The sequence below is a fragment of the Chrysemys picta genome, chromosome 8 (genome assembly GCF_011386835.1).
Source record: "Chrysemys picta bellii isolate R12L10 chromosome 8, ASM1138683v2, whole genome shotgun sequence".
Classification (NCBI taxonomy): Eukaryota; Metazoa; Chordata; order Testudines; family Emydidae; genus Chrysemys; species Chrysemys picta.
The window spans coordinates 29,036,298-29,059,356 of NC_088798.1; the positions used below are offsets into that span (position 1 = coordinate 29,036,298).

Sequence of the window (23,059 nt, forward strand, 5' to 3'; positions counted from 1 at the left end):
TGCTTCAAAAGTTGGATTTGCAAGAAGTGAGTCACCCAAAGTTAGACTATTTTTGAAAATCCCAGCCTAGAGCTTTAAATATGGCCCTGATCAACACACAGGGATTTTCTGGTGTTTAAATCGAATCCTTTTTTAGGGGTGACCCAGCTATGATTGTAGACACTTCTGTTAATAAATATGATAATTCTACTGAAATAAAACAAATATTCCTTGTGGTTATTCAGGGGCAGGAATTAATTTCCATTTTCCACTCTTATGTCAAGCTTTGACTACTCTGAAGGACCTATAGGAATATAAAATATCGAGAGTATTCATTTTTGCTGTAGTAGGAAAGCTAACCAAACATGAAACAAAATGCATACTTTATTTTAAAGAAGCATTTTATTTTTGGGTAGCTTTGTGTATGAGCTTCAGCCTAGTATTATAAACCGTGTGTAAAAAGTAAGTCTATAGGCGTTAATATTTGCATCTCATGTCTTTATAGTGCCATCACCGCTTAAAAAAAACCAAAAAACGCTTTTCAAAACTTCACAACTACCAAACCACAGAAGTAGTCTTTGCACAAAAGCTTTCATTACAATGGCAAAAATACAAGTGTAAACCTTTTTAGCGAATTATATAAATACAATATTTACTTTGAAATGTTAGGGGCCACACCTACAACCCAGTAATAGGACTACCTAAGTGACAAAGAACTGCCCATACTACACAGGGTTTTTGGAATCTGGTCCTTATTTAACATAAAGATCCTTAATAGCTTACATAGCCTTGTTACTATATCCTCTGATCCAAATTCTAGTCTCACTTCCACCAATACAACCCACTGATGTCAATGCATGGGTGGAATCAAAAGCAGAATCTGACCACATCCTGACCACAGAAGTACTGCAGAAAGGGATCTGGGGGTCATAGTGGATCACAAGATAAATATGAGTCAACAGTGTAATGCTGTTGCAAAAAAAGCAAACATCATTCTGGGATGTATTAGCAGGAGTACTGTAAGCAAGACACGAGAAGTAATTTTTCCACTCTACTCCAGCCTTATTAGGCCTCAACTGGAATATTATGTCCAGTTCTGGGCCCTACATTTCAGGAAAGATGTGGCCAAATTGGAGAAAGTCTAGAGAAAGAGCAACAAAAATGATTAAAGATCTAGAAAACATGACCTGTGAAGGAAGATTTAAAAAATTGGGTTTGTTTAGTTTGGAGAAGAGAAGACTGAGAGGGGACATGATCACCATTTTCAAGTACCTAAAAGGCTGTTACAAGGAGGAGGGAGAAAAATTGTTCTTCTTAACCTCTGACAACAGGACAAGAAGCAATAGGCTTAAATTGCAGCGAGGGAGGTTTAGGTTGGACATTAGGAAAAACTTCCTAACTGTTAAGCACTGGAATAAATTGCCTAGGGAGGTTGTGGAATCTCCATCATTGGGGATTTTTAAGAGCAGGTTGGACAAACACCTGTCAGGGATGGTCTAGATAATACTTAGTCCTATCTTGAGTGCAAGGGACTGGACTAGATGACCTCTCGAGGTCCCTTCCAGTTCTATGATTAATAGGTTACATTATCTTTCAACATTACATCATCTGCTATTGCGTTTGTTCTCTGAAGGCACTCTGATCTTGATTGATCAGCTTAAGATTCTTTGGGCCTGCCTTTCTGTAGTGCTGAGCGCCCACAGCTCCGTTGACCTTAAAAGGATTTGCAGGGCTCAGTACTTCTGAAACTCAGGCCGAAGGGGCTTCAAAAGTTGGGCTCCCAAACACTGAGACATGCAAAAATTAGGGACCATTTCTGAAATAGTTGCCCTAGAACTTTAAATATGTCCCTGATCTAAACACAATCCACAGGTAATACAGCCACTTTTAAAAACACAAAGAATGGAAGTTATTCCACACATTAAATGTGATTAGTCACTAATAACAAATTCTTATTTTTAATCTAAGTCTTCATTGTCTGCAGTCTCATGGCCTCTCCCCCAAGATCCTCAGCTCTAAATCAGAGGATTAAATGTGGTCCAGTCTGATTTTTATACAGTGTATGAGAGATCCATTCATATTCTGGCTTGTATCGTTCCAACACACCTGGCTTTAAAAAAAAAAACCCAGCAAAAATATAAATTCATTCATATTAAACAGGCTTTGTTCATGGCATTTTTGTTGTAAAAATTTGAAACTGAAATCTATTTTCAGCCACATTTCCCACCCAATAATGTCCAGAATTCACATGTGCATGTGATCTTGCCCATTGGCCCAGAAGGTGGGAAAAGGACTTATTACTTCCAGCTAGTGCAATCACTCCTGCTACTCAAGTAGTAGTGGCTTGTGCTTTTGGTAGTGTTCTACCTCTGCCAACAACCCATGGTGGGGGCAGTTGCACATGCACACCATGGATTGCTATTATAGACTTGCCCTTGACTGCCAAGTTGCTGGCATTAACTTGTTTTAAGGGCGTATAGAATTATTTGTGCTGAAGTGGGGGGAGGGGTATGTATGAATTGGTATATACATTTTGTAAACAGAGGGAGCAAACAGGGCACATTTCTGGCCTACCAGCCCCAAAAGTATCCTGCAGGTGTCTAGCAAGGAGAGTTCCATTATATTGTTTGTATTTTGTTTCCATGCATAGAAAGTCTCTCTCAACAAGTTTATTCCTCTTATAGGGAAAACAATCTCTTGTACTTGAAAAAAGAAAAAAAAAAAAGCACAGAAAGTTTTTTTCTTCAATACAATGTATTTTCCCTTTGGGTAATTATTTACAAGGACTTCACGTAACACTGAGGAGTTTGGGCTTTGGAACAGAGTGAACATATTCAATGATCTTCTGTTACAAGCCACTCCCCTCCTACCCCATATCTCTTAGGAAAAGTATATCCCAGGTTAGCTCATGAGTTTCCTTTGCCACTGATAGTCCCTTGAATAATGCTGTCTTCAATATATTGACCGGTAGTATCTGTGCTCCTGCTGAGCACTGTTGAAGGAATCCTTGAAGATCGTCTCTCCTGGTTTTTATCATCAGAAGAGCAGCACATGATCCGTCTCATGGTGTTGGACATTTCATCATCTTTGTAAGAGTAAATGACTGGATTCATGACAGAGTTGAGCAAGGCCAGGAGAAGGAACCATCTTTTCACATGCTGAACCCCACAATGAGTGCAGTTCAGACCATCAAGCAGCAGAACCACCAACCCAGGGGTCCAACAGACAACAAATGCACCTAGAGAAAGAAAAAAAGAAAAAGGGGTTCAGACTTGAATAAATCCTGGCTTTGGGCACACAAGTATTTTTCCCCCTCCAAGAGCATCAGATTCATGAAGAACAATATACACAAAATTGTACAGGGAAAAACAACAACAAAAATTACGTCTATTAATTTCCCCCGGAAAGCACTTAAAATGTAAGAGCTTAGCATTTGAAAGATTACAGAGAGCATGAACTGGGATGCTAAGAGTCCATTGCCTTTTACAACAGGCAGTGAACGGCCCTTACAACACTAATTTGACTTCTGACTAGAAGACACAAATGGGGCAAAGAATTCTTTGGCACAATAAAATTGAGTTGATGCAACTGGTGCTTTGGCAGGTAGAAGGAACTCCTCTATTAATCGCATCTCTACTCTGTATGCTGGAGGGAAAGAGACCGTCATGCTACACCCCAAAGAGATGGCAAATCTACTGCCTGTTAAACAGACTACAGCTGATTGTGTTTGCAAAGTATGCTGCTAATTTCATCCAATAGGAAAGCACGTACTTTAAATATGTGCAGGTTCAAAATGGCCCAGCTACCCCAGGCTGCAGTGCTCACTGTGGTGGAAGCAGTATTGAACCCCAGAACTTTTTTGGTACCCTGCCACACCATTCCATACTGGGAACTGTCTCTCCTCTCTCTTCGCAGCCCACTCTATGATCTTGTCTATGGGTGCCAAGGCTACGGGCATATTTCCCTGCAGGATGAGGTGCATGCCAAGTACCTCCCTCATCTCCCTACCTATCCTTCTCCACAGGGCTCAGCACACTGAGGTAGAGGGACCAGGGAGCAACTGAGCCAAGAGGGAGTTACGGAGGAGATTTTGAGAAAGGGATCCTGGGGGTTGAGTGGAGAGATGAGGGTTGTGAGGGGAGGAATTAAGATCTAAAGTGGGGGAAGGGGAAAAAACAGAAGAGATAGAAGATATAAAGGGAGGTGAGAAATGGGCTGGCCAGGAGACAAAGGTCACCAGAAAGAGGACAAATCAGGAGTAGCAGAGGAAGAAATGCAGCTAGATCCCAACATGGGGGGGGGGGGAGGGAAGAGAGAGAGAGAGAGAGAGAGAGAGGGGAAGGACAAGAGAGGGAATGGGAAATTATATGAGAAAAGGGGGGAGGATGAGAGTTATTTTATTAAAGAGAAAAAGGCAACAAAAGGAAGTGAATGACAGAGAGCTCGTGCCAGGCATCTCCTCGGCAGCCAAAGTGATGGGACTGAGTGAGGAGTGAAGAAACCACACACCCACACCCAATGCAATGGCCACCCGTCCTCTACACAAATATGCAAAGCCAGTACAGGGGGGGAGACATTACACAGAAAGGAGGAGAAAAGAAGAAAAGTGGAAACATCCAGGAAGGATGAAAATGGGAGAGAAAGAGAAATTAAGATGTAAGACTTATTTACATCCCTACATGTTACTGCTATCCTTGTCAGAAGGGACAGGGGGGGAAAAAATCACACTTCCACAGGAGAAGGTGCAAGAGGAGAAGAATCTTCAGAGCGATTGTGGCATCAAACCAGCGATCTCCCTCCACCCCAACATGCACACTGCCAGCTTGTCATTCTTTGCTTTCAAGCCCAAGGAAAAGCAGCCATGTGTACCATAATACTAACCTAGCACAAGCCACAATTGCTGCCTGACTTGCAAAAATAGAAAATTACAACTCTGCACAAGTCACTTTTGGATGACACAGTAAGGAAACTCTGCTTATGTATAAAGATATAGTTTCCCTTTTTTGGGCTTTAAAAATCAGCAAACAAATAAGAACACTTTTAGAATTTATGCACATCCCTGTTGAAATGCTCTCTGGATGGTCTTGGTATCCATTCAACAGCTTTGATATTAAAAAGGAGCCACCTTCATTTTCATAATACTGCTAGTTTTCCTAGATATGAACTGTGGGTGATGGGGTGGACTAAGCCCAAAGGCCCCCTGCTGGAGGCCTCAGAGTTCTGGCACACCTCAGGGTTCTGCCACACGCATCCCAGGAAAGGAGCAGTAGAGAGGTCCTCCAAGCAGGCTAGAGTGGCTGCAGGGCAGGAGTCAGCAATGTATCCATACATGGACACAACTGTCCATGGTAAAAAATTTGAGGTCTGTGGGGGCACTCACCTCGGGCAGCTCCCTGTCCCTGCTGTTGCTGGCGGAGGCGCGGCCAGGCGGCTCTGCAGGCAACCTGCCTCCATCCCCCAGCCCTGACGCCACGACTCCCAGCCCATTGGCCGGGAACTGCAGCCAATGGGAACTGCGGGGGGTGGTGCCTGAAGATGGAGGCCGCACGTGTCTCCACCAGCAACAGCAGGGACGGGGAGCCACCCAAGATGAGCGTCCCTACAAGCGGCTCCCCATCCCTGCTGTTGCTGGTGGAGGCGCAGCCAGGCGGCTCTGCACGCTGCCTCCGTCCCCCCTCCCTGAGCGCTGACTCCTGAGCTCCCAGCCCATTGGCCGGGAACCACAGTCAATGGGAGCTGCGGGGGCGGACAGGGCAGTGCGCAGAGCCGCCTGGCCGCGCTTCTGCATAGGAGCCAAAACATGCTGCTGCTTCCAGGAGCTGCTTGAGGTAAGCGCTGGACGGAGCCTGCATCCCACCCTCCTGCCCCAGCCCTGATCCCCCTCCCGCCCTCCAACCCCTTGGTCCCAGCCCGGAGCAACCTCCTACACCCCAAACCCCTCATCCCCAGCCTCACCTCAGAGCCTGCACCCCTAGCTGGAGCCCTCACATACCCCCACACTCCAACCCCCTGCTCCAGCCTGGAGCCCCCTCCTGCACCCTGAACCCCTCATTTCTGGCCCCACCCCATAACCTGCATCCCCACCCCAGAGCCCCAACCACCTCCCACAGCCCAACCCCCTGCCTCACCCCAGAGCCCCCTCCTGCTCCCCGCCAATGTCTTTCACTATGTCCGGTAATTTTGTCAAGTGTCCATTGTGCAACATTGTGGTACTGACCCCTGCTGCCGGAAAAGCAGCCAATCAGGGCCCAGGAGGGCCATCTAAAAAGAGCTGCAGAACAGAGCAGTAGTTAGTTGCTACTTGGAGCTGGACACGAAAGGACTGCATGCCTGGCTGGAAGAGCAGGAGGACCACAGGCAGTCTTCTGGCAGGGACCAGGGAGCAAGAGGCTTCTGGCTGGCTGCTAGGACTGAGCCAAAGACTGTTTGCTAGCAGAGACCAAGGGAGCAATGAAGGAGCTCTTGGCTGGCTACTAATTGAGAAGGGAGTGAGCCCGGAAAGGGCCACAGGAAGATAGTGTCTCCAGGGAGGAAGCCCTGGGGATATGGCCCCATACCAGGGCCAGGACTACTTAAAGACTCAGCTCAGAGAGGGCTAGAGAAACACCACCAGAGGGGTACTGAGATAAACCATGGTGGACTGTATACCCCAGAAGGGGTTTGTTCTGGTTCACATGCAGATAGAGTGTGTGTGTGTGTCTCAGTCAGAGGGCTGAGTCACTGAAAACCCACCTGAGAACCACCGAAAGGGGTCTCCAGACCTAAAGAACGCACACACACCCAACCAGAACGGGGCACTCGTGAGAGAGGTGGGTGCCAATCCCGTTACACTGTGTGAAAACAACACTGAGGCCGTAGTGCACAGTTCATATCAACAAACTGGGAAATGCAAGAGTTATGATTCTAACAGTAACATCAAAATACTGCATTGTACATACAATACACACACACACACACACACTCCCAACAAGCTACACAAAGAAGTCCATGGCCTGATTTCAGAAATGATGAGCAGCCATCGCTCCCATTGTTTTTAAGGGTAACTGAGATTGCTCAGCACCTCTCAGGAGCAGGCAGGAAGAACAAAGACATGAATTCGAAAGCTTTAATAAGTGTTACAATTTATGAAAAACCATGCATGAGGTAAAAATGTTGTAATAGTTGTTAGGAGACTGCAAAATACTTCCTAAACTGTCCTTCCACTAGAAACCACTTCCTAAAGTAAAGAAAGAAAATTCACCCACCAGATTTATATTCCTTTTTGGAGACCATACCATGAAATGGAAAGATTAAAGGCTGGAGCTTTCATAAAAGATGCATTTAACTCTACTGTAGCTTGAGTCTGGATTTTTGTGTCCCTAAATACCAATTTTATAGGCTAATTTTGATTTAGTGGTCAGTAGCAGTTATTTGTGAATTCTGATGCAAGAGGGTTATCTCTAAGCAGTGTGTTCAGAGCTGTAGCTCAAAACAGCAATTCTGGTAATCAATTTTGCAGCATGGATTATGGTTCAGAACCAGAACATTGCATAAACAGAGATTTATTGCACTGAGTCTTACCCAAAGCCCACTGATGTCAATGGAAAGCCCCCTTTGACTTCAATGGGCATTAGAATAGGCCCCAATTAGGAAGAGACCACACTCTACATTGACATCAACTGTCATTGAATATTTCTGGGCCTCTAGGGTCTCAGTGCAACCTTTTATTGCCAACTCTCCAGCTCCTTGCAAAGAAATAGTTCAGCGTGTGAACCATCTCTGCATACAAGTAAAAAAAGGGGAAGCAGTTTACCACATTATTTACTCTTTACCACACTGCAGGACCCCATCCTGCTTCCACTGACGTCAATGGGAGCAGGAGCAGGCCCCAAATTAGTGTATAAATGTGTTTTTTAAAAAGTGTCAGCTAGTAATTTTTTGCAGACTAAACATATGACAAACTCTAGGAAATACATCTACTTGCACAAACAACATTGTAAAGAGTGTAATGGCAACCACTGGACATCAAAAAAACGTCCTTTTGCAGAAATTTCTCTAGTATCTGTGTGATGTACAACATCCCCTCACTTCCCAATGGAAAGTTGGAACTCCAGACATTTAGGCAAGGTCTAAACTGTGAGCTAGGGGTGTGATTACCCTGCCCACATTCGTGCTAACTCTCATAGCAGGAGTATAAATAGCAGCGTAACTACAGCAGCTGTGCCAAGTACGTACCCCTCAGTTTCGGCCAGGTTCGTACTTGGCATGCCTAAGCCGGTGTCTCTGCTGCTGCTGCCCGTACTACCGTAGCCACACTGCTGTTTATACTTGCATTAGCTTGATGATAGCCATGTGCATGCAAGAAGCGGAATCACACCCCTAGCTCATAGTGTAGATATAGCCTTACACAGCTAATGAAATAAAGGCTGTAGTGCCGTACACGGTCAGGAACACCATTACAATTACTGGGCAGCTCTTTCAAGGGATTGTCTTACTTTGGATCCGCTGCCACCAAAATACATTTAATCATGTGTACAAACAAGGTTAGTGTCACACCCTATCCTTAACATTGCACACACAATGGGTTATGGTCCAAACTTGTTTCTTTTCTAGGATCTGCCTCTATTTTTACCTTATGCAACAAAGCTTTCAGGCAGACTGTACTTAAACTGCAGCCGTGGCTCCCTATTAATTTGTCTGTTCCTAGGATTTTCACCCTGCAGGATCTCTTGTTATTCACTCTAGGTCTGCCAAGGCTGAATCCCCACTCTGTCACTTCAAGTGCAGAAGGTGGGGGCCCGCAAGGATTTTAAAAATTAATACTTGTCACTCCAGGATTGTATTAAACTCCCAAGGTTACAGCTTCTCTCTGACCTTGCCTTGGTAAACACTTCCACCACCAAATGCAAAAAAAACCCTTGAACCCAGGAAGGAGCACTTGGGAATTCCTCCCTGTGGGGTACCCTTGAGCCCTTTCACCCACCCTCCGGGGAAGAGCTGAGAAAGAAAACAAAGGAGATTAGCTGTGGCTATCAGCTAATCAAACAACATGCACAAACCTCTTAGGACACCAAAAATCCAATCCTGTTCTTAAAAAAGGTAAATTTTATTAAAAACAAAAAGGGAAAAAATACATCTGGAACTTAGGCTTTTTGCTTGATCTTAAAAGAAACAATTACAAAAATTAAGCACCCAAAATAGCTTTCTTGGGGGTTCAGCTTAAAGGTTACAAGCAAACAAAAGCATCTGGGGTTAACAAAGAGGAGATCCACAAGCCAAAATAAGAAATAAACCTGATAGTGTCTAACTAAACATTCCCTACACAAATTATTTCTTCTAGGTATGGAAAATACTTACACAGCAAACCTTACACAGCATTTTTGCCTATAGCATTGCTGCTCCATGTCCCTGCAACCCAGAGCACAACAGAGAAAGGGAAAGTTTCTTTCCCCCTTTTTTAAAGTTCTAGCCTTCCCATTGGCTCTTTTGGTCAGGTGCCCACTTCCTTTTCTTTACCTGGGGGACTTTTAACCCTTTACAGGTAAAGCAAGCAGAGAACAGCTACCAAGAGGGATTTTACAGCTAACTGGCTGGTTGGGTGTCCATAAAAGGGAGCTACCCCCCGCTTCATTTATCACAAGGTCTAATATGCCTCAGAGAAACTTTCAGCTTTTCATACTTTTTAGTAGGACTTAAGAGAGCCAGCTGGTCTGGATGGCAGGGTGAGTTAGAAGAATAGCTCTGCATCTCACATAGGATATGCAAGACTAGGGCCATGTCTACACTTACCAGGAATCGACGTTGCTGTGATCGATGCAGTGGGGTCGATTTAGTGGATCTAGCTCTCCGGTTGACTCTGGAACTCCACCAAAACTAGAAGATTAAGGTAAGTTGACGAGAGAGTGTCTCCCGTCGATGCAGTGGAGCATAGACACCGCAGTAAGTCCACCTAACCTATATCGACTCCAGATACATTATTCACATAGCTGGAGTAGCATATCTTAGGTTGACTTACCCCGGTAGTGTAGACCAGGCCAAACACCTGGTCACAACGTGCCATTAATTGTGCTCCCAGGTCAATCTGGGGATTTTCCACTAAGCCTACAGTGAGTTTCCTGTATATTGTGCCATTAATTGTGCTACCAGGTCAATTTGGGGTTTTTCCACTAAGCCTACAGTGAGTTTCCTGTATATTGCATCACTTCAGTTGGACTGAATTCCTATACATCTGGAAGATCTGCATTTTTTATGCTTCTGCTGTGCCCTGCCATAAAGCTCTCCATATACTAGCACGGCCTTTCAGGACCTATGTTTAGGGCAAGGAAAAGGTGATAGCTTTTTAAACAACTGCCTTAACCAGATGTACACTTTTGGTTAAAATGGTAGAAGTTATAAATTTAAATTCTAAATGTATTAGATTGAAAACCCTGAACCTCAAAGTAATGAATGTTTCTGCTGAAATACTGGTAAGCTAGGATGAACACTGCATGCATTTGCCTGAACAAACTGAAAATCATGTATAGACTTGCATGGCAGTCATGCCCTTTCCTTTCAACATATGTATGATATGTACTGGGATAATGCCACAAAATGAATCAGTGCGAGATTAAGCCTTTTTCACAGACCTTCCATCTTCCAGTCTACATAAACCAGGCACTTTTCAGAGCTCGGTAGGTCTGAGATAGAATCATGTCAGCTGCTCCTATCAAACTCCCTGTACCGTACATCACCACTGAACAGATCAGCCTCAGTCATCTCCAGGGCTGGCTCCAGGCACCAGCGAAGGAAGCAGGTGCCTGGGGCGGCCAATAGAAAGAGGAGGCACTCTGTTAGTTGTTGGGGCGGCACGTCCGGGGCAGCGGCGGCGGCACTTCGGCGGCAGCTCAATCGGCCCACTTCTGTCTTTTGTGGCAATTCGGCGGCGGATCCTTCACTCACGGTCTTCCTCTTTGGCGGCACTTCGGCGGTAGTTCAATTGGGGTTTTTATTTTATTTTTTTTCGCCGCTTGGGGTGGCAAAAAAGCTGGAGCCGGTCCTGGTCAACTCAAATTATACCCAGTATTATTCCTCTTTCACAAGAGATAGGGTCAATTGCAAAAAAAAAAAAAAAAAAAAAAATCTAGTGCCTTGAAGCTTTACAAATCTGGGCTCTCACATGAAACCCAAACACACACACACACACACTGAAAACAGTCGTACAATATGTGACTCAGATGAAAAATGAATCTTTAAATTAACCATTAAACAGTGAGCAGCTATAATCAAATGTCATAAAAATACAAACTCTTCACAAGGCCTGAAAAAATATTGTTTCCTCTTAAATGAAAAACAAGAGCCATGTCCTGCTATTGATTTACACATAGAGGGTGCAATCACCCTCCTGGCCAGGTCCCAGGCACCGATCTGAGCTGCAGAGTGAAACTGCTCGCTGGAGAAAAGAACTGGAGTTGCCTACATGGAGTGTCTGCCTGTGTGGAAGATGTGAATGTAGCCCAACAGTCCTGTCTTTAAAGGACAAGTCTGTCTGCCCACGTCCATCTGCCTGTGGGATTTGGTCAAGCTGAGGGACACTAGCCTGCACTGAAGTAGGAGTACAGATTAGGTGTCTAACTGAGCTGGGAGAGGAGCAGGAACTGGGATGTGGAGGGAAGCTCTTTTCCCATAAGCAGGGAGAGGGATTTTCACCATAGGATAGGGACAAGTGCTGATGGCCAGTGTCAGAGTGGGGGCTGCAGGAAAAGAGTGCTGAGTAGTGGGAGCAACGGAACAGGAAGGAAACAGGGTGGGAGGGTTTTGGGAAGGGGGCAGTTTGATGCCTTGAGGGAGAAGGGCCTGCTGTTCAGACTACTGTGGATCCAGCAGCCACACAGCCAGTTCAAAGCCCAACCTATTCTACTTTACACTAAAGGATCCATCCCACATAACTCAACACAAAAAGGACAGCAGAGGCCGCCTTATTCCACAGCCTAGAGAAGGGGAAGCAGAGAACTGAGACCGAGGCAGGAGAGGTAGACCAGAGTGCCAATGGCACACGTGACATTGTTACTCCCGGGGCAATTCTGCGCCACTGCGCAATGCAGAATTTTGCAGAAATTAACATTGTGCGTGCAGAATTTCCTTTCCCCCACAGAAATGACCCAGCAGAGCCCAGCTCACACATAGAAAATACTGCCAGGGGGAGAGGGAGGGAGCTAAAGGGTTCCTGACAGCTGCATTTCCCAGCACACCCTGAGGGAAGGAGAGGATGATGCATGGGAAACTCCATGCAAGCTTGGGACCGAGCATCAGGCTGTTTCTTCCTCTGGATCCCTGGGCTAAGGGGGTGGGTTGAGTGTATTAGCTGGGAGGGCCCTGCATGTGGGCTCGGGAGGGTGGGGGTGGAGAGATTGTGGGTGTCTGGCCCCCCCAGCAGGACTTGGGGAGAGGGCAGAGAAACAGGAACTGGGTTATCATAACTCTTTACTCTGGGTTGTCTTTAACTCTCCACTCCTGGGGGACATTTTGTGTGTGTCTGTATTGTTACAGACATACTTGCTGACAGGTATTTTGAAATAAATTACCAAAATAATTGAAACTGGTGTGATTATGCAGTGTTATTTTGACAAATAAAATTTGCAGAATTTAAAAATACACCTCTACCCCGATATAATACGACCTGATATAACACGAATTCGGATAGAATGCGGTAAAGCAGCGCTCCGAGGGGCTGGGGCTGCGCACTCCGGTGGATCAAAGCAAGTTCGATATAACACGGTTTCACCTATAACGCGGTAAGATTTTTTGGCTCCCGAGGACAGCATTATATCCGGGTAGAGGTGTAGTGTGCACAGAATTTTTAATTTTTTGGCACAGAATGTCCTCAGGAGTAACACGACCACAAGCCATCTTCCCTCTGCATATCTTCTGCTCTCTGGTACTCTTCTATGCAGAAGAGCTGAGCTGACCAGCAGGATTTCACCGCAGCCTCCCAGCTGATACTGACAGCTGCTTATTATGCTTCCTCCTGCAGCAAAGCGTGTCTGAGATATCACAGCTAGCAGCACTGTGATGTCACACGTGCAGCATTATGGTTTCGCTGAGGGGTCAAAGAGAGCAGGGGGCCTGTGAGTGGAAATCAGTGTTTAAAAACACAAGCAGCTTTGTAAATGGCAAGCAGAGTAAGCAAAGAAATCAGAAAACATGAAAGTTAAGAGGGTTTATTAGATCTAAGTCAAATATGCCTGAAGTTTCTCCAGCAGAAGAGTCCTTCATTAATAAGAAATCCACTCTCCTTATTTTGCCAAACAATCTTGACTTAGAGCTTTGATCCTGCTCACACTCAAATCAATGGCAGTTCTGCCATTGGCTTCAGGCGGAGCTGGACCAAGCCATTATACTCCATCTAGTTCAAGTAATTTGTACCAGCAAACACAAAACGTAGCATGCTAGGAATTATCTGTTTTTGTGAGGTAATGCAACACTCTGTAAAGAATGCAAAGACATGCAGTAGAGCCTTAGCCAGAACAATTAGTTTTATGGAGATGATACATAGAATGTAATTATTATACACAGTGCTTGCTCGAACCACTTCTAGTTAAGGCTGTGTCAGGCACTCTTTCTATTTCAGAATATCTTCAAGGATTTAATCACATGGCATTAAAAATAACTCCCCTGGGCTAAAATCAGCACTAAGCACGGTGACGTGTTGGTTCCACAATGTACAAAATAGCAATATTTAAACTATTAGTTTGGTAGATTATTTTGCACCTAAAAAAAAAAAAACAGGAAAGAAGTTAGTGATTTAGTTTCCAATACTTTTTGCATAGCACATTTAAAAAATAGCCTGCCTGGTCATGACTGCATGTTTTAGAGCAGGGGTCGGCAACGTTTGGCACGCGGCTCGCCAGGGTAAGCACCAGGGCCGGGCCAGATTATTTACCTGCTGACGCGGCAGGTTTGGCCGATTGCGGCCCCCACTGGCCGCGGTTCGCCGTCCCGGGCCAATGGGGGCGGCGAGAAGCAGCGCGGGCGAGCGATGTGCTGGCCGCGGCTTCCCGTCACCCCCATTGGCCCGGACAGCGAACCGTGGCCAGTGGGGGCCGCGATCGGCCGAACCTGCCGCGTCAGCAGGTAAATAAACTGGCCCGGCCCGCCAGGGTGCTTACCCTGGCGAGCCGTGTGCCAAACGTTACCGACCCCTGTTTTAGAGCATCCTAAAAAATTCTTTCCAAGATAGCTTAAAAAGCTATTTGTTGTGAACTAAAATTTTAATTGCTGATTTGAAGGAGTGTTTCACCATGCAGTATGATATGCTCACTACAACATGCTGATGTATATTTCCTATGACATCAGTTGGGGCTGATGGTGCACCCAATGAAGTTAATGCCCAACTTGCTTTCTATTTCAATGGGAGCAGGATCTGTTTTACTTAAGTGATTAGTGAAGCAAACTGTGAATGACACTCTTTACAATTATTGTGTAGTCTTTCTGACATTTCAGGAATAGTCTGTGCTGGATCAGACAAATATGATCCATCGTTACAGTTCAAACGGACAGCAGTAGGACCATATCTTATGAGTGATCTTAGCTACAGAAAATTAAGGCCATATACTCACTGCCTTCCCTCCCCCACCCCAATGCTTTTTTGTGCTAGAAATAGGGCCGGCTCCAGGCACCAGCGAAGGAAGCTTGGGGCAGCCAATGGAAAGGGACGGCACGTCCGGGTCTTCGGCGACGGGTCCCTCTCTTCCTCTTTGAGCTGCCACCGAAGTGCCGCCGAAAAGGAAGAGAGGGAGCGAAAGACCCACCGATGAATTGCCACTAAAGAATGAAGTGACACGACTGAGCCGCCGCCGAAATGCCGCCGATCGGCTTTCTTTCGCCCCCCCTGCTTCGCCGCTTGGGGCGGCAAAAAAGCTGGAGCTGGCCCTGGCTAGAAACAAAGTGGCTGGTGCTTTCCCCATTCCAGAGAGTGCACATTTGAAAGCATCCTAAAAAATTATTTCCAAGCGAGTCCATAAAATTTTAACTTATGAAGTTATTTGTTAATTGCTGATGTGAAGGAGTGTTTCACTGTGCAGTACAATTTGCAGTGTGTTTTAAAGAAAAGGTGAGATGCTAAAACAATCAATGGGATTCACCCTGACACAAAAAACAGAAATTTAAACACATTTTATATGTCCCTTTCTTCTGGGCCTTGGGCCTGATCCTACAGGGTGCACATGTCTATCTAATTACCTATTTTACATGGTTGTCACCACAGTATATGAGCATCTCACAACCGTTAATGGATTTTTATCCTCATAAAACCCCCGAGGTTTGTTAACACTATGGAGGTGGAATTGAGGTACCGGGTAGATGAAGTGATTTACCCAGTGTCGCACAGGAAGCATGTGGTAGAGACAGTTATTGAACCTAGATCTCCTGAGTCCCAGGCCAGTCCCCTATCCACTTCAAATTATGATCTCCTTTGGCAGTAATCTGTACCAGGACCCCTGCCCAATGCCAGCTGAGGACTGGTGGTGGGAGGGCAACTGTGCCCCTTCTCCCAAGTCTTGTACCAAGCAATCAGTCTGAGCTATGAAGAATCTGGCCCTATATTTTTTGCTGTGTACTACCCAGCAGACAGGAAGCATCAAAACCTAAGAGTCATAATTTCAGGATTAAGCACACACTGATGTATTTTGTTTTTGTGATGTCAAGAGAATATTAATATAAATGACAAGCCTTTTTAGTGCGTGTTTATTTATGTGTGGCTTCCCAGAATGAAATGTGCAACTATGGCTTGGGCAGAAAGGTTTGGAGAATTGCTTATGAGGAGTGTTTTTTAAAAGCAGCACTTATTTACAGTCTACTGCACAATTAAGCATCTAGTCAAGATCATGTTTGGCACATGTTTGAGAACCTTGCAATGGCAATTTTCTCCTTCCAAATGGGAGGGTTTTCTAAGTTGAGCTTCATTTCATAAACGTCCCACAGAGAACAAAGGAGAAAAGACTTCACGCTGCTCCCTCAAAAACAGTCCCATGGACTTTCATCGAAGCAGGATTGGATCCAGCATTTCACACCATCTCTCCCAACATCATGTAACGTGAAAGAGACATGGGAAAGTAACAGAGGAAAAAATGGTCAAACAATGAACGAGTGAGTCTTTGAAAAAACATGAACTTTCACATCAATAAGACATTATTCTTTGCTTTAACCACTAGTCCATGCGCGTCCTGACAAAGCCTGTGTTGTTAAGCTTACTTAGAGTTTCTAAAGCACTTTGATGTCGTTTGATGGAAGGTGCTGTACACAGAAGTGCTCAATATTATTTTGTCATTTTCGCCATGATCACCAGGTGAATTTGCCTAAAAATGCCAAGACAAATCAGTAGCCAAGTGACTCCTGCAGGTACTGTGAGCTGCACAGTGTGATCCCTACACCCTTGTGGTTCTTAGTGCTGGATCAGAGTGTTAGGGTGTTACTTTAGGAGTTCAGTGTGTAAAGAAAGAAGAAGCATTCCTGATGGTTTTTACCCCAACATGTATAGAGACGAGTTGGATTACAAGGATGACAAAAGATTACAATGGTTCAGGAATTTTCAGATGGATACAAGGGAAGTTAAACATTTATATCTTAACTTCTTTTCTAATCTGACATGGTTTTATAGATAAATATTGCTTGATTTTTGGTTAAACGTTAAACAGATAAAGTGAGCTGCAGGGCATAAGGGTGGAATCAGAGGATTCTTTATTTTGCAGTCATTCATTCTCAAATATCTAAATTCTTCCCCTCTGTTTATCTTAAAGGCTGGCTACCCCCATCTGCATGCCTATCCCTAGAAAGGACAGCAGTTTGTGTCTGCAGCTTGCAGTGATGCTGTTTTCTACCTAGCCAAGGAGATGACAATAAAAGGAGACAGCTGCTTGCAACACAGGGTGTTTAAAGCTAAACGCAATACCTTCGTGTCGCATGCGATCTCTCGCAGGCCGGAAAAAAAGCAGCACAGACCTGTTTAGAGCTTCACTGAGACAACAATGCAGTTTTCCCCACTCCCTTTCAAACCAGTAGGTCAGTTCATTTAAACCTCTTGTATTTTTTTAAACTGATGTTACCCATCTGAGTAAGTGGGGAAAATATATTAAAAGTGACTGTGAGCAGATGCTGAGTAGTTTCTGGTGAAAAAGATCTCCCTCTGAAGAGTTACTATGTGTGTGCATAACATTAAGAGGTTGAAAGCTTTGTCGCCATGCCATTTATAGCCCAGTGTTATGATTTTTCAAAGCCCAAACACAAATCATCAACACATTATTAGGATGGCAACAGTGTATTAATTACTGATTAACCTAAACTAGGAAGGGATGAATTAATTTTAACAACAGGTTTGGAGCAATAAAATATTTGACACAGATGACAAAAGCACTGTATTCTAGAAATTCCCTTGAAGGACTAGTGGTAGATCTGAAAATCAGGTGTTATTTAGGTATAATTCCATATATGCATAATCCATGATATTTACCACAAAATGGTCCTTTAACACTACAACCTCCCACTTGTGCTTCCACTAGGACCAGAGATTCTAGCGCAAATCAGACTGCCAGACTCTGTAAACAATGCCCTTGGGCACAGCCTAAGAAAGATAACTGTTCTTAGTTTGTAAACTTCTTGTGCTGGAGACACATGCCTCCTCCATAGCATTGCTATCTGAGAATTATATAGTACAGACAGAAACTGTCTTCTTTACAACAAAGCTATTCCTTCTTAATAGCTGCTACAAGACAAATGCACTAAATACCATTATATGTGCAGGATGGTTATGAAAGAAGCTAGTCATTGTCGGACAGATAAGATATATCTCTACCAGTTGCTAAAGCAGGATGCTCAGGGTCATCTTGTTTTCCTTAGCATTCTTAAGCACTTACTGCAAAGCTTGTATCTGCAACTTTTAAAATCCTGGGAGCAGATTTATATTTGAAAACTGAGGAGTCCAGTTAAACAAAACATAAATCTGGCTTTTGCACTGCTACAGCCACTGCAGAATCATGGAACCACCTCCCATGCCCCTCAAGCCTCAAAACCAAATGTTCCTGTGCAGTCTTTTATGGCATCAGAGCTGGACAAAGTCTTTACTAAGTCAGCCCCAAAGAAACAGAAAGGGTTATTCATAGATTTTTAAGTCTAGAAGAGACCATTAGATCACCTACTCTGACCTCCTATATAATACAGACCACAGAATTTCCTCCAGTTACTCCTGCATTGATCCCCATAACTTTCATTTGACTAAAGCATATCTTCCAGGAGGCATCCAGTCTGAATCTGAAGTCTTCAAGAAGATAAAGAATCTACCACTTCCCTCCATAGTTTCTTCTAATGGTTAATCACCCTTACTGTTAAAAATGTGTGCCTTATTTCTGATTTGAATTTATCTGGCTTTAACGGACAGCTTCTTATCAGCTGGTTATGATTTAATTACTGGTGAATAGAAGATGACTGAGCTATGAAAACAGAATGGATATTTTCAATATCCTTTTAGAAAAAACAATTGTTGATTAAGTGACACAGAAACTGGATGATACAGGGGATTCATAATGAAATTCTGAGGCTTTTTGTTTCAGGGTCACTAGATAAAATCTGGCCCCACTCTGTAGGAACTAAAAGTTGTTAAAAATTAATGGGGTTAGTGGAGTATTTGAAATGAGTTAGAGATCTCAGACTGGATTCCCCACTCTGCGAAGGCCACTTTGCATTGTGTAAGGAGATAACTGGCAATCTCAGCCAGTGGAAAGCTGCAGAAAGTGATTCCACCGCCTGCACCAATTGCAATCTTCCTTCCCCAGTGGATAAAGGGTTGCATTAGAGGCGGGAGCGCTGAGCTGTATCCTCCACTGGGTACAAGATCAGCACAGCACCTGTGTAGCTCAGACTGCAATGGGATGGGCAGCCCTGACTCCAAGAACTGCAACTGGCTCCCTACAATGCCCCCAAATCCTTCACTCCCTCCATATGCAGCTTCTCCTACCACTTCCTAATTACACTGCGAAAGCACCATCACCACTGAAGCTGTTTGGCCCCTGAACAGTGAAATTACAGAGGCAGAGATCCCAATGGGCAGAGTCTCTTTTTCTCATCCCCAGAAATGGAACAGGGTCCAGGTACATTGGTGGGATGGGGGGTGCTGATAATACCGGCACCCTCTGTCAGTCCCTTGTGGCCAAGTGGATGCAGTGTCGCCAACTCTCCTGATTTCTCCATGTGTCCAGCTAGAGCTGGAGTCGTCTCGCCAGGATGCCAGCAGCTCCAGCACTCTTGTGAATTTCAACCCTGCCTAGGGGGAGGAACCCACTCTGATTGGCTGCCTTCACCACTTGCCTGGGGATGAGCAACCAATGAGGACTACTGTTGGAGGTATGCAGAGTTCTCCTCTCCTACCGCTCAAGAACTGAATGGAGTTCTGGGATAGAAGAAGGGAGACACCAGTCTCACAGGAGGGGAAGGGGAAGCAGAAAGAGATGAGCAGCTCAGGGAAGCCCTGCTCCATCCTCCCTCCCTGTGAACAGTGGGTCAGTCAGCTCTGTTCCTCCCTCCCCACAACACCCAGCTTGGGAAGGGGGAAAAGGTGGTGCAGCACCCCCATCACACCCCAGGGGGGTGGTGAAGACCCTCACAAGCTTCAGGAGAAGAACTGGTGTGGGAACTGGGCAAATGTGGGGCCAGGTGGGAGGGTGGACAGGCAGATGTAGGGGGTGAAAGCCCCTGCAGCAGAGGCTAAAATCACCTTAACCAGACACCCTGTGAAACCAGAAGTCCTCAATCAGACAGCAGTGCAACCACCAAAAAAATAAAAAAGCAAATACTGTATTGCCTCAGGGCTTCAGCCACGGGGGGGTTCGTGCTGCAGCCAGAGGGTGGGAGGGGTCCAGGGGTCCTGGCAGAAGGACAGCTCAGGTCTTCTGACTCTCAGGAGTACCAGGGCTCAGGGGTTTAGACTGGGGGGCAGCACTGGGGCTCAGAGCTTCAGCCCTGTGGCTCTGTTCCCGGCTTCAGCCCGATGGGGGGTGCCGGGGCTTGGGGCTTTAGCTACAAGGGGAGCACTGGTTTCAGCCACAGCGCTCTCTCCGTAACTGAAGCCCCAAGCCCCGCACCCAGTTGAAACCAGGAGAGGAGCCACAGGGCTGAAGCCCCAATCCCTGGTGCCCCACATGGGGCAGAAGCTGGGAGTGGAGCCGCAGGGCTGAAGCCCCAGCGCTCTCCCGCAGGTTTAAAGTGCCAAGCCCCAGTTCTCCCTGGCAGCCCCTAGGATCAGTAGCCCGCCTCCCCCAGAGTCCCGCAGCCCCAACTTCTCCGTGGCTGAAGTCTGTAACGTCTTATTCAGAGTTCCAGACCATTTCAGAGTTACAGACAATAGAACAATACACCCATAATAGGAGTATTGTAATATTTGGTGCCCTGTTCAATGTTGCAAACTTTCATTATCTAAATAAAGTGCCCATCCAGGGCTCTAGATGACTATAACAGCATCATTAAAATACAGCATAAAACTCAGCAGCTTTCCCAAAAAGGGAACAACCAATCAGCAAACATCCCCTCAACATGCACTCCAGCACGAGCCCTTATCACAACTCCCCCTCTCCAAAAGCTTGGGCAAGAAGATGGGCCATCTGTGTGTCCGGAAAGTCAGCAAAACTGAACTTTTACAGATTAACAGTGGGGAAATTAATCCAAGGTTGAGCACCCCACATTGACAGCTCTCTCTCTGATATGGAGGGAAGTTCCAGTTGAAACACCTCTGTGGGCTATAGCTATAGAAATATGGCACAGTGAGATAGGCAGGTCTCAAGCAATTTTAGAGTTTCATTGGCCAAATCCTACACCTACAGGTTAAATACCCACAAAACTTACTCTCTGGCTGGGATTTTCAAATTCAATGTGATTTAGGCACCTAACTCCCTTAGACTCCTTTGCAACTCCCAGTTTTTATTATTTTAATCCAGACAAATGCGCTGGTAACGTTGCTGTGAATTTTGTCAAACCTTCTCCTTCCAGAGACCTTTCTGAATTTTTTTTTTAAAACTACAGAAAAAAAAAAACCACACATACATTTTGTAGCATTCTGCCTACAACCAAACTGTCTAACCAGCTACCAGATGAGGAGATATTTGGTCTACAACTTGATTGACCCTATGCTTCGTAATTTTTCATGGTGTGACATCTTCTATCGCCTAAGTGGGCAAGCAAGCACTGGCATGTCAATATCCAAGAGATTTTAAGTTATTTTTGACAGGCACGTGGATTCTTATACATAATTTTCAATATTGTCTTACCTAAGACGGTCATGACTGTCTTCATAAGCTTCATTGGTGTCCTCCTACGGCTGATGGATCCACTAGTGTGTGGAGATAAGACATTAGTTTTCCTCTGGACGTACATGTAGATTCTTAGGTAAACCACCACCATAATGAAGAAAACAACTAGATTGGAGACAGTCCAGAATATCAGATAACTTCTGCTATAAATAGGAGCCAGGGAAGAACAGGTTGAGATATTGCAAAGGCAGTTCCAACCCAAAGTAGGCACAGCCCCCATAAAAATAGCAATGGCCCAGATCAATAAAATTAAAAAAGTGACTCTTTTCTTTGTGAGGTTACTGTGAACCCTCATCCGCACTACTGACATGTGTCGCTCAACAGCTATCACAAATAAATTAGCCAGAGAAGCTGTCAGGCTGGTGTCCAGAAGCCCCTGACGCAAAAACCATCGGTTAACAGTTAGCGTTTTGGACACAGGGCCAGTGTTGAACATCAAGTATACATAGGCAATGCCAGCAAAAAAGTCTGCAGCAGCTAGATTGGCTAGCAGATAGTAGAAGGGGAAATGAAATCTTTTGTTTTTGACCACAGCTGCTATGACCAGTGAATTTGAAATAAAAATAAACAGGCAGAAGAAGGTCCCAAAACATAAAACAATAACAAGGTTTGTCCCTGACCACTCATCTACTGTGTCAGTGTTGCTCATGTTATAAAAAAAGTCCATACGTTTATCATAGTGGCATTCGTTCATCCTGGATCAGGGCCTTACATCCTAGGGGGGGAAAAAAAACATGAATTAGATTTCATACCTTGTCTTTGCTTGAAGCACTGTGCTGCAAATACTTTGAGTGTAAATGTTCCCAGAGAATAATTTTCACATCAGGTAGAACTAGTGCAAAAAGAAATGCTGCCTGAAGGAAAAACTGCTCTAATATAGTCTCTCTGATTAGGCCCCAATTAAAAAAAATTAATCATATGCTTAACTTGAGCTTGATGTCAAATGGGACTTGAGCAGAAGCTTAAAGTTAAGCAAGTGCTAAAGTGCTTTGCTGAATCAGGGACTTAAACATTAACTAGTTAACGCTTTTGCAGATGATGAAGCTGAAGCTCAGAGTTTTAGTGATTTGCTTGAAAATATGTGGAGAGCCAAAAACAGAACCCTGATCATCTTACTCCCAGTCCTATGTTTGAACCACAAGCCCATCATTTCTCCCAATACCCAGCTAAAACAGCAAAACACAGAAATCCCACATCTTTTCCAGTTTACTAACCTAGCAACATAAAACTTTTATTTGTGAAGTATTTTCCTGTTTCTGAAGCATGTTAATAGATATAATATGTAAATATACACTATTTAAGGCATATATTCTCAATGCATGCACATAACTCCTATCAGGAGTAAATTAGTTTAAATGAATGGATTTAAAAGTGAAAATATATTATATTACATTTTAGAATAACTAGGTCCAAAGGGTGCAGAGGATAGAAAACTGGTGGGGGAGTTTGTGAAAATAGAAGTGAAGTGTTGGCCATGGGTTCTGGATTGATAGCCCTGTAGAATAAAGTCTCCTATTCATCCACAAGGAAGGTGAAGCATAGGTAGCAGCAGTGGCATGAGCTTTCATACACTGTGTCAACACTGTTTTGGTTAAACTCCATGGAACGTCTGTGCTCGGAACCTGTAAGGGTGGTCCTACTTTGCAGGAGGAAACCATCCACCAGGGCCACTTATCTAACTAAGTGGAAGAGGTTCACTTGCTGGTGTGCCCAGGATCACACACCTCCAATCCAGGTGCCTATACCATTCATCCTAGACTACCTTCTGCACCTGA

General features: G+C 44.8%; 1 protein-coding gene across 2 annotated transcripts in view; it reads right to left on the minus strand.

The window, feature by feature from the left end:
• Positions 1-362: 362 nt before the first annotated feature.
• LPAR3 (lysophosphatidic acid receptor 3) overlaps positions 363-23,059 on the minus strand; it is a 37,188-nt gene continuing 14,491 nt past the window's right edge. For both annotated transcript variants that reach the window (XM_005294453.4, XM_024103824.3), the window contains exons 2-3: positions 21,243-21,999; positions 363-3,217 (exon numbers count right to left, since the gene is read on the minus strand). In XM_005294453.4, coding sequence (XP_005294510.1) covers positions 2,886-3,217; positions 21,243-21,978 — 1,068 coding nt within the window. In that variant the 5' untranslated portion in view covers positions 21,979-21,999 and the 3' untranslated portion in view covers positions 363-2,885. The remainder of the gene's footprint in view (positions 3,218-21,242; positions 22,000-23,059) is intronic.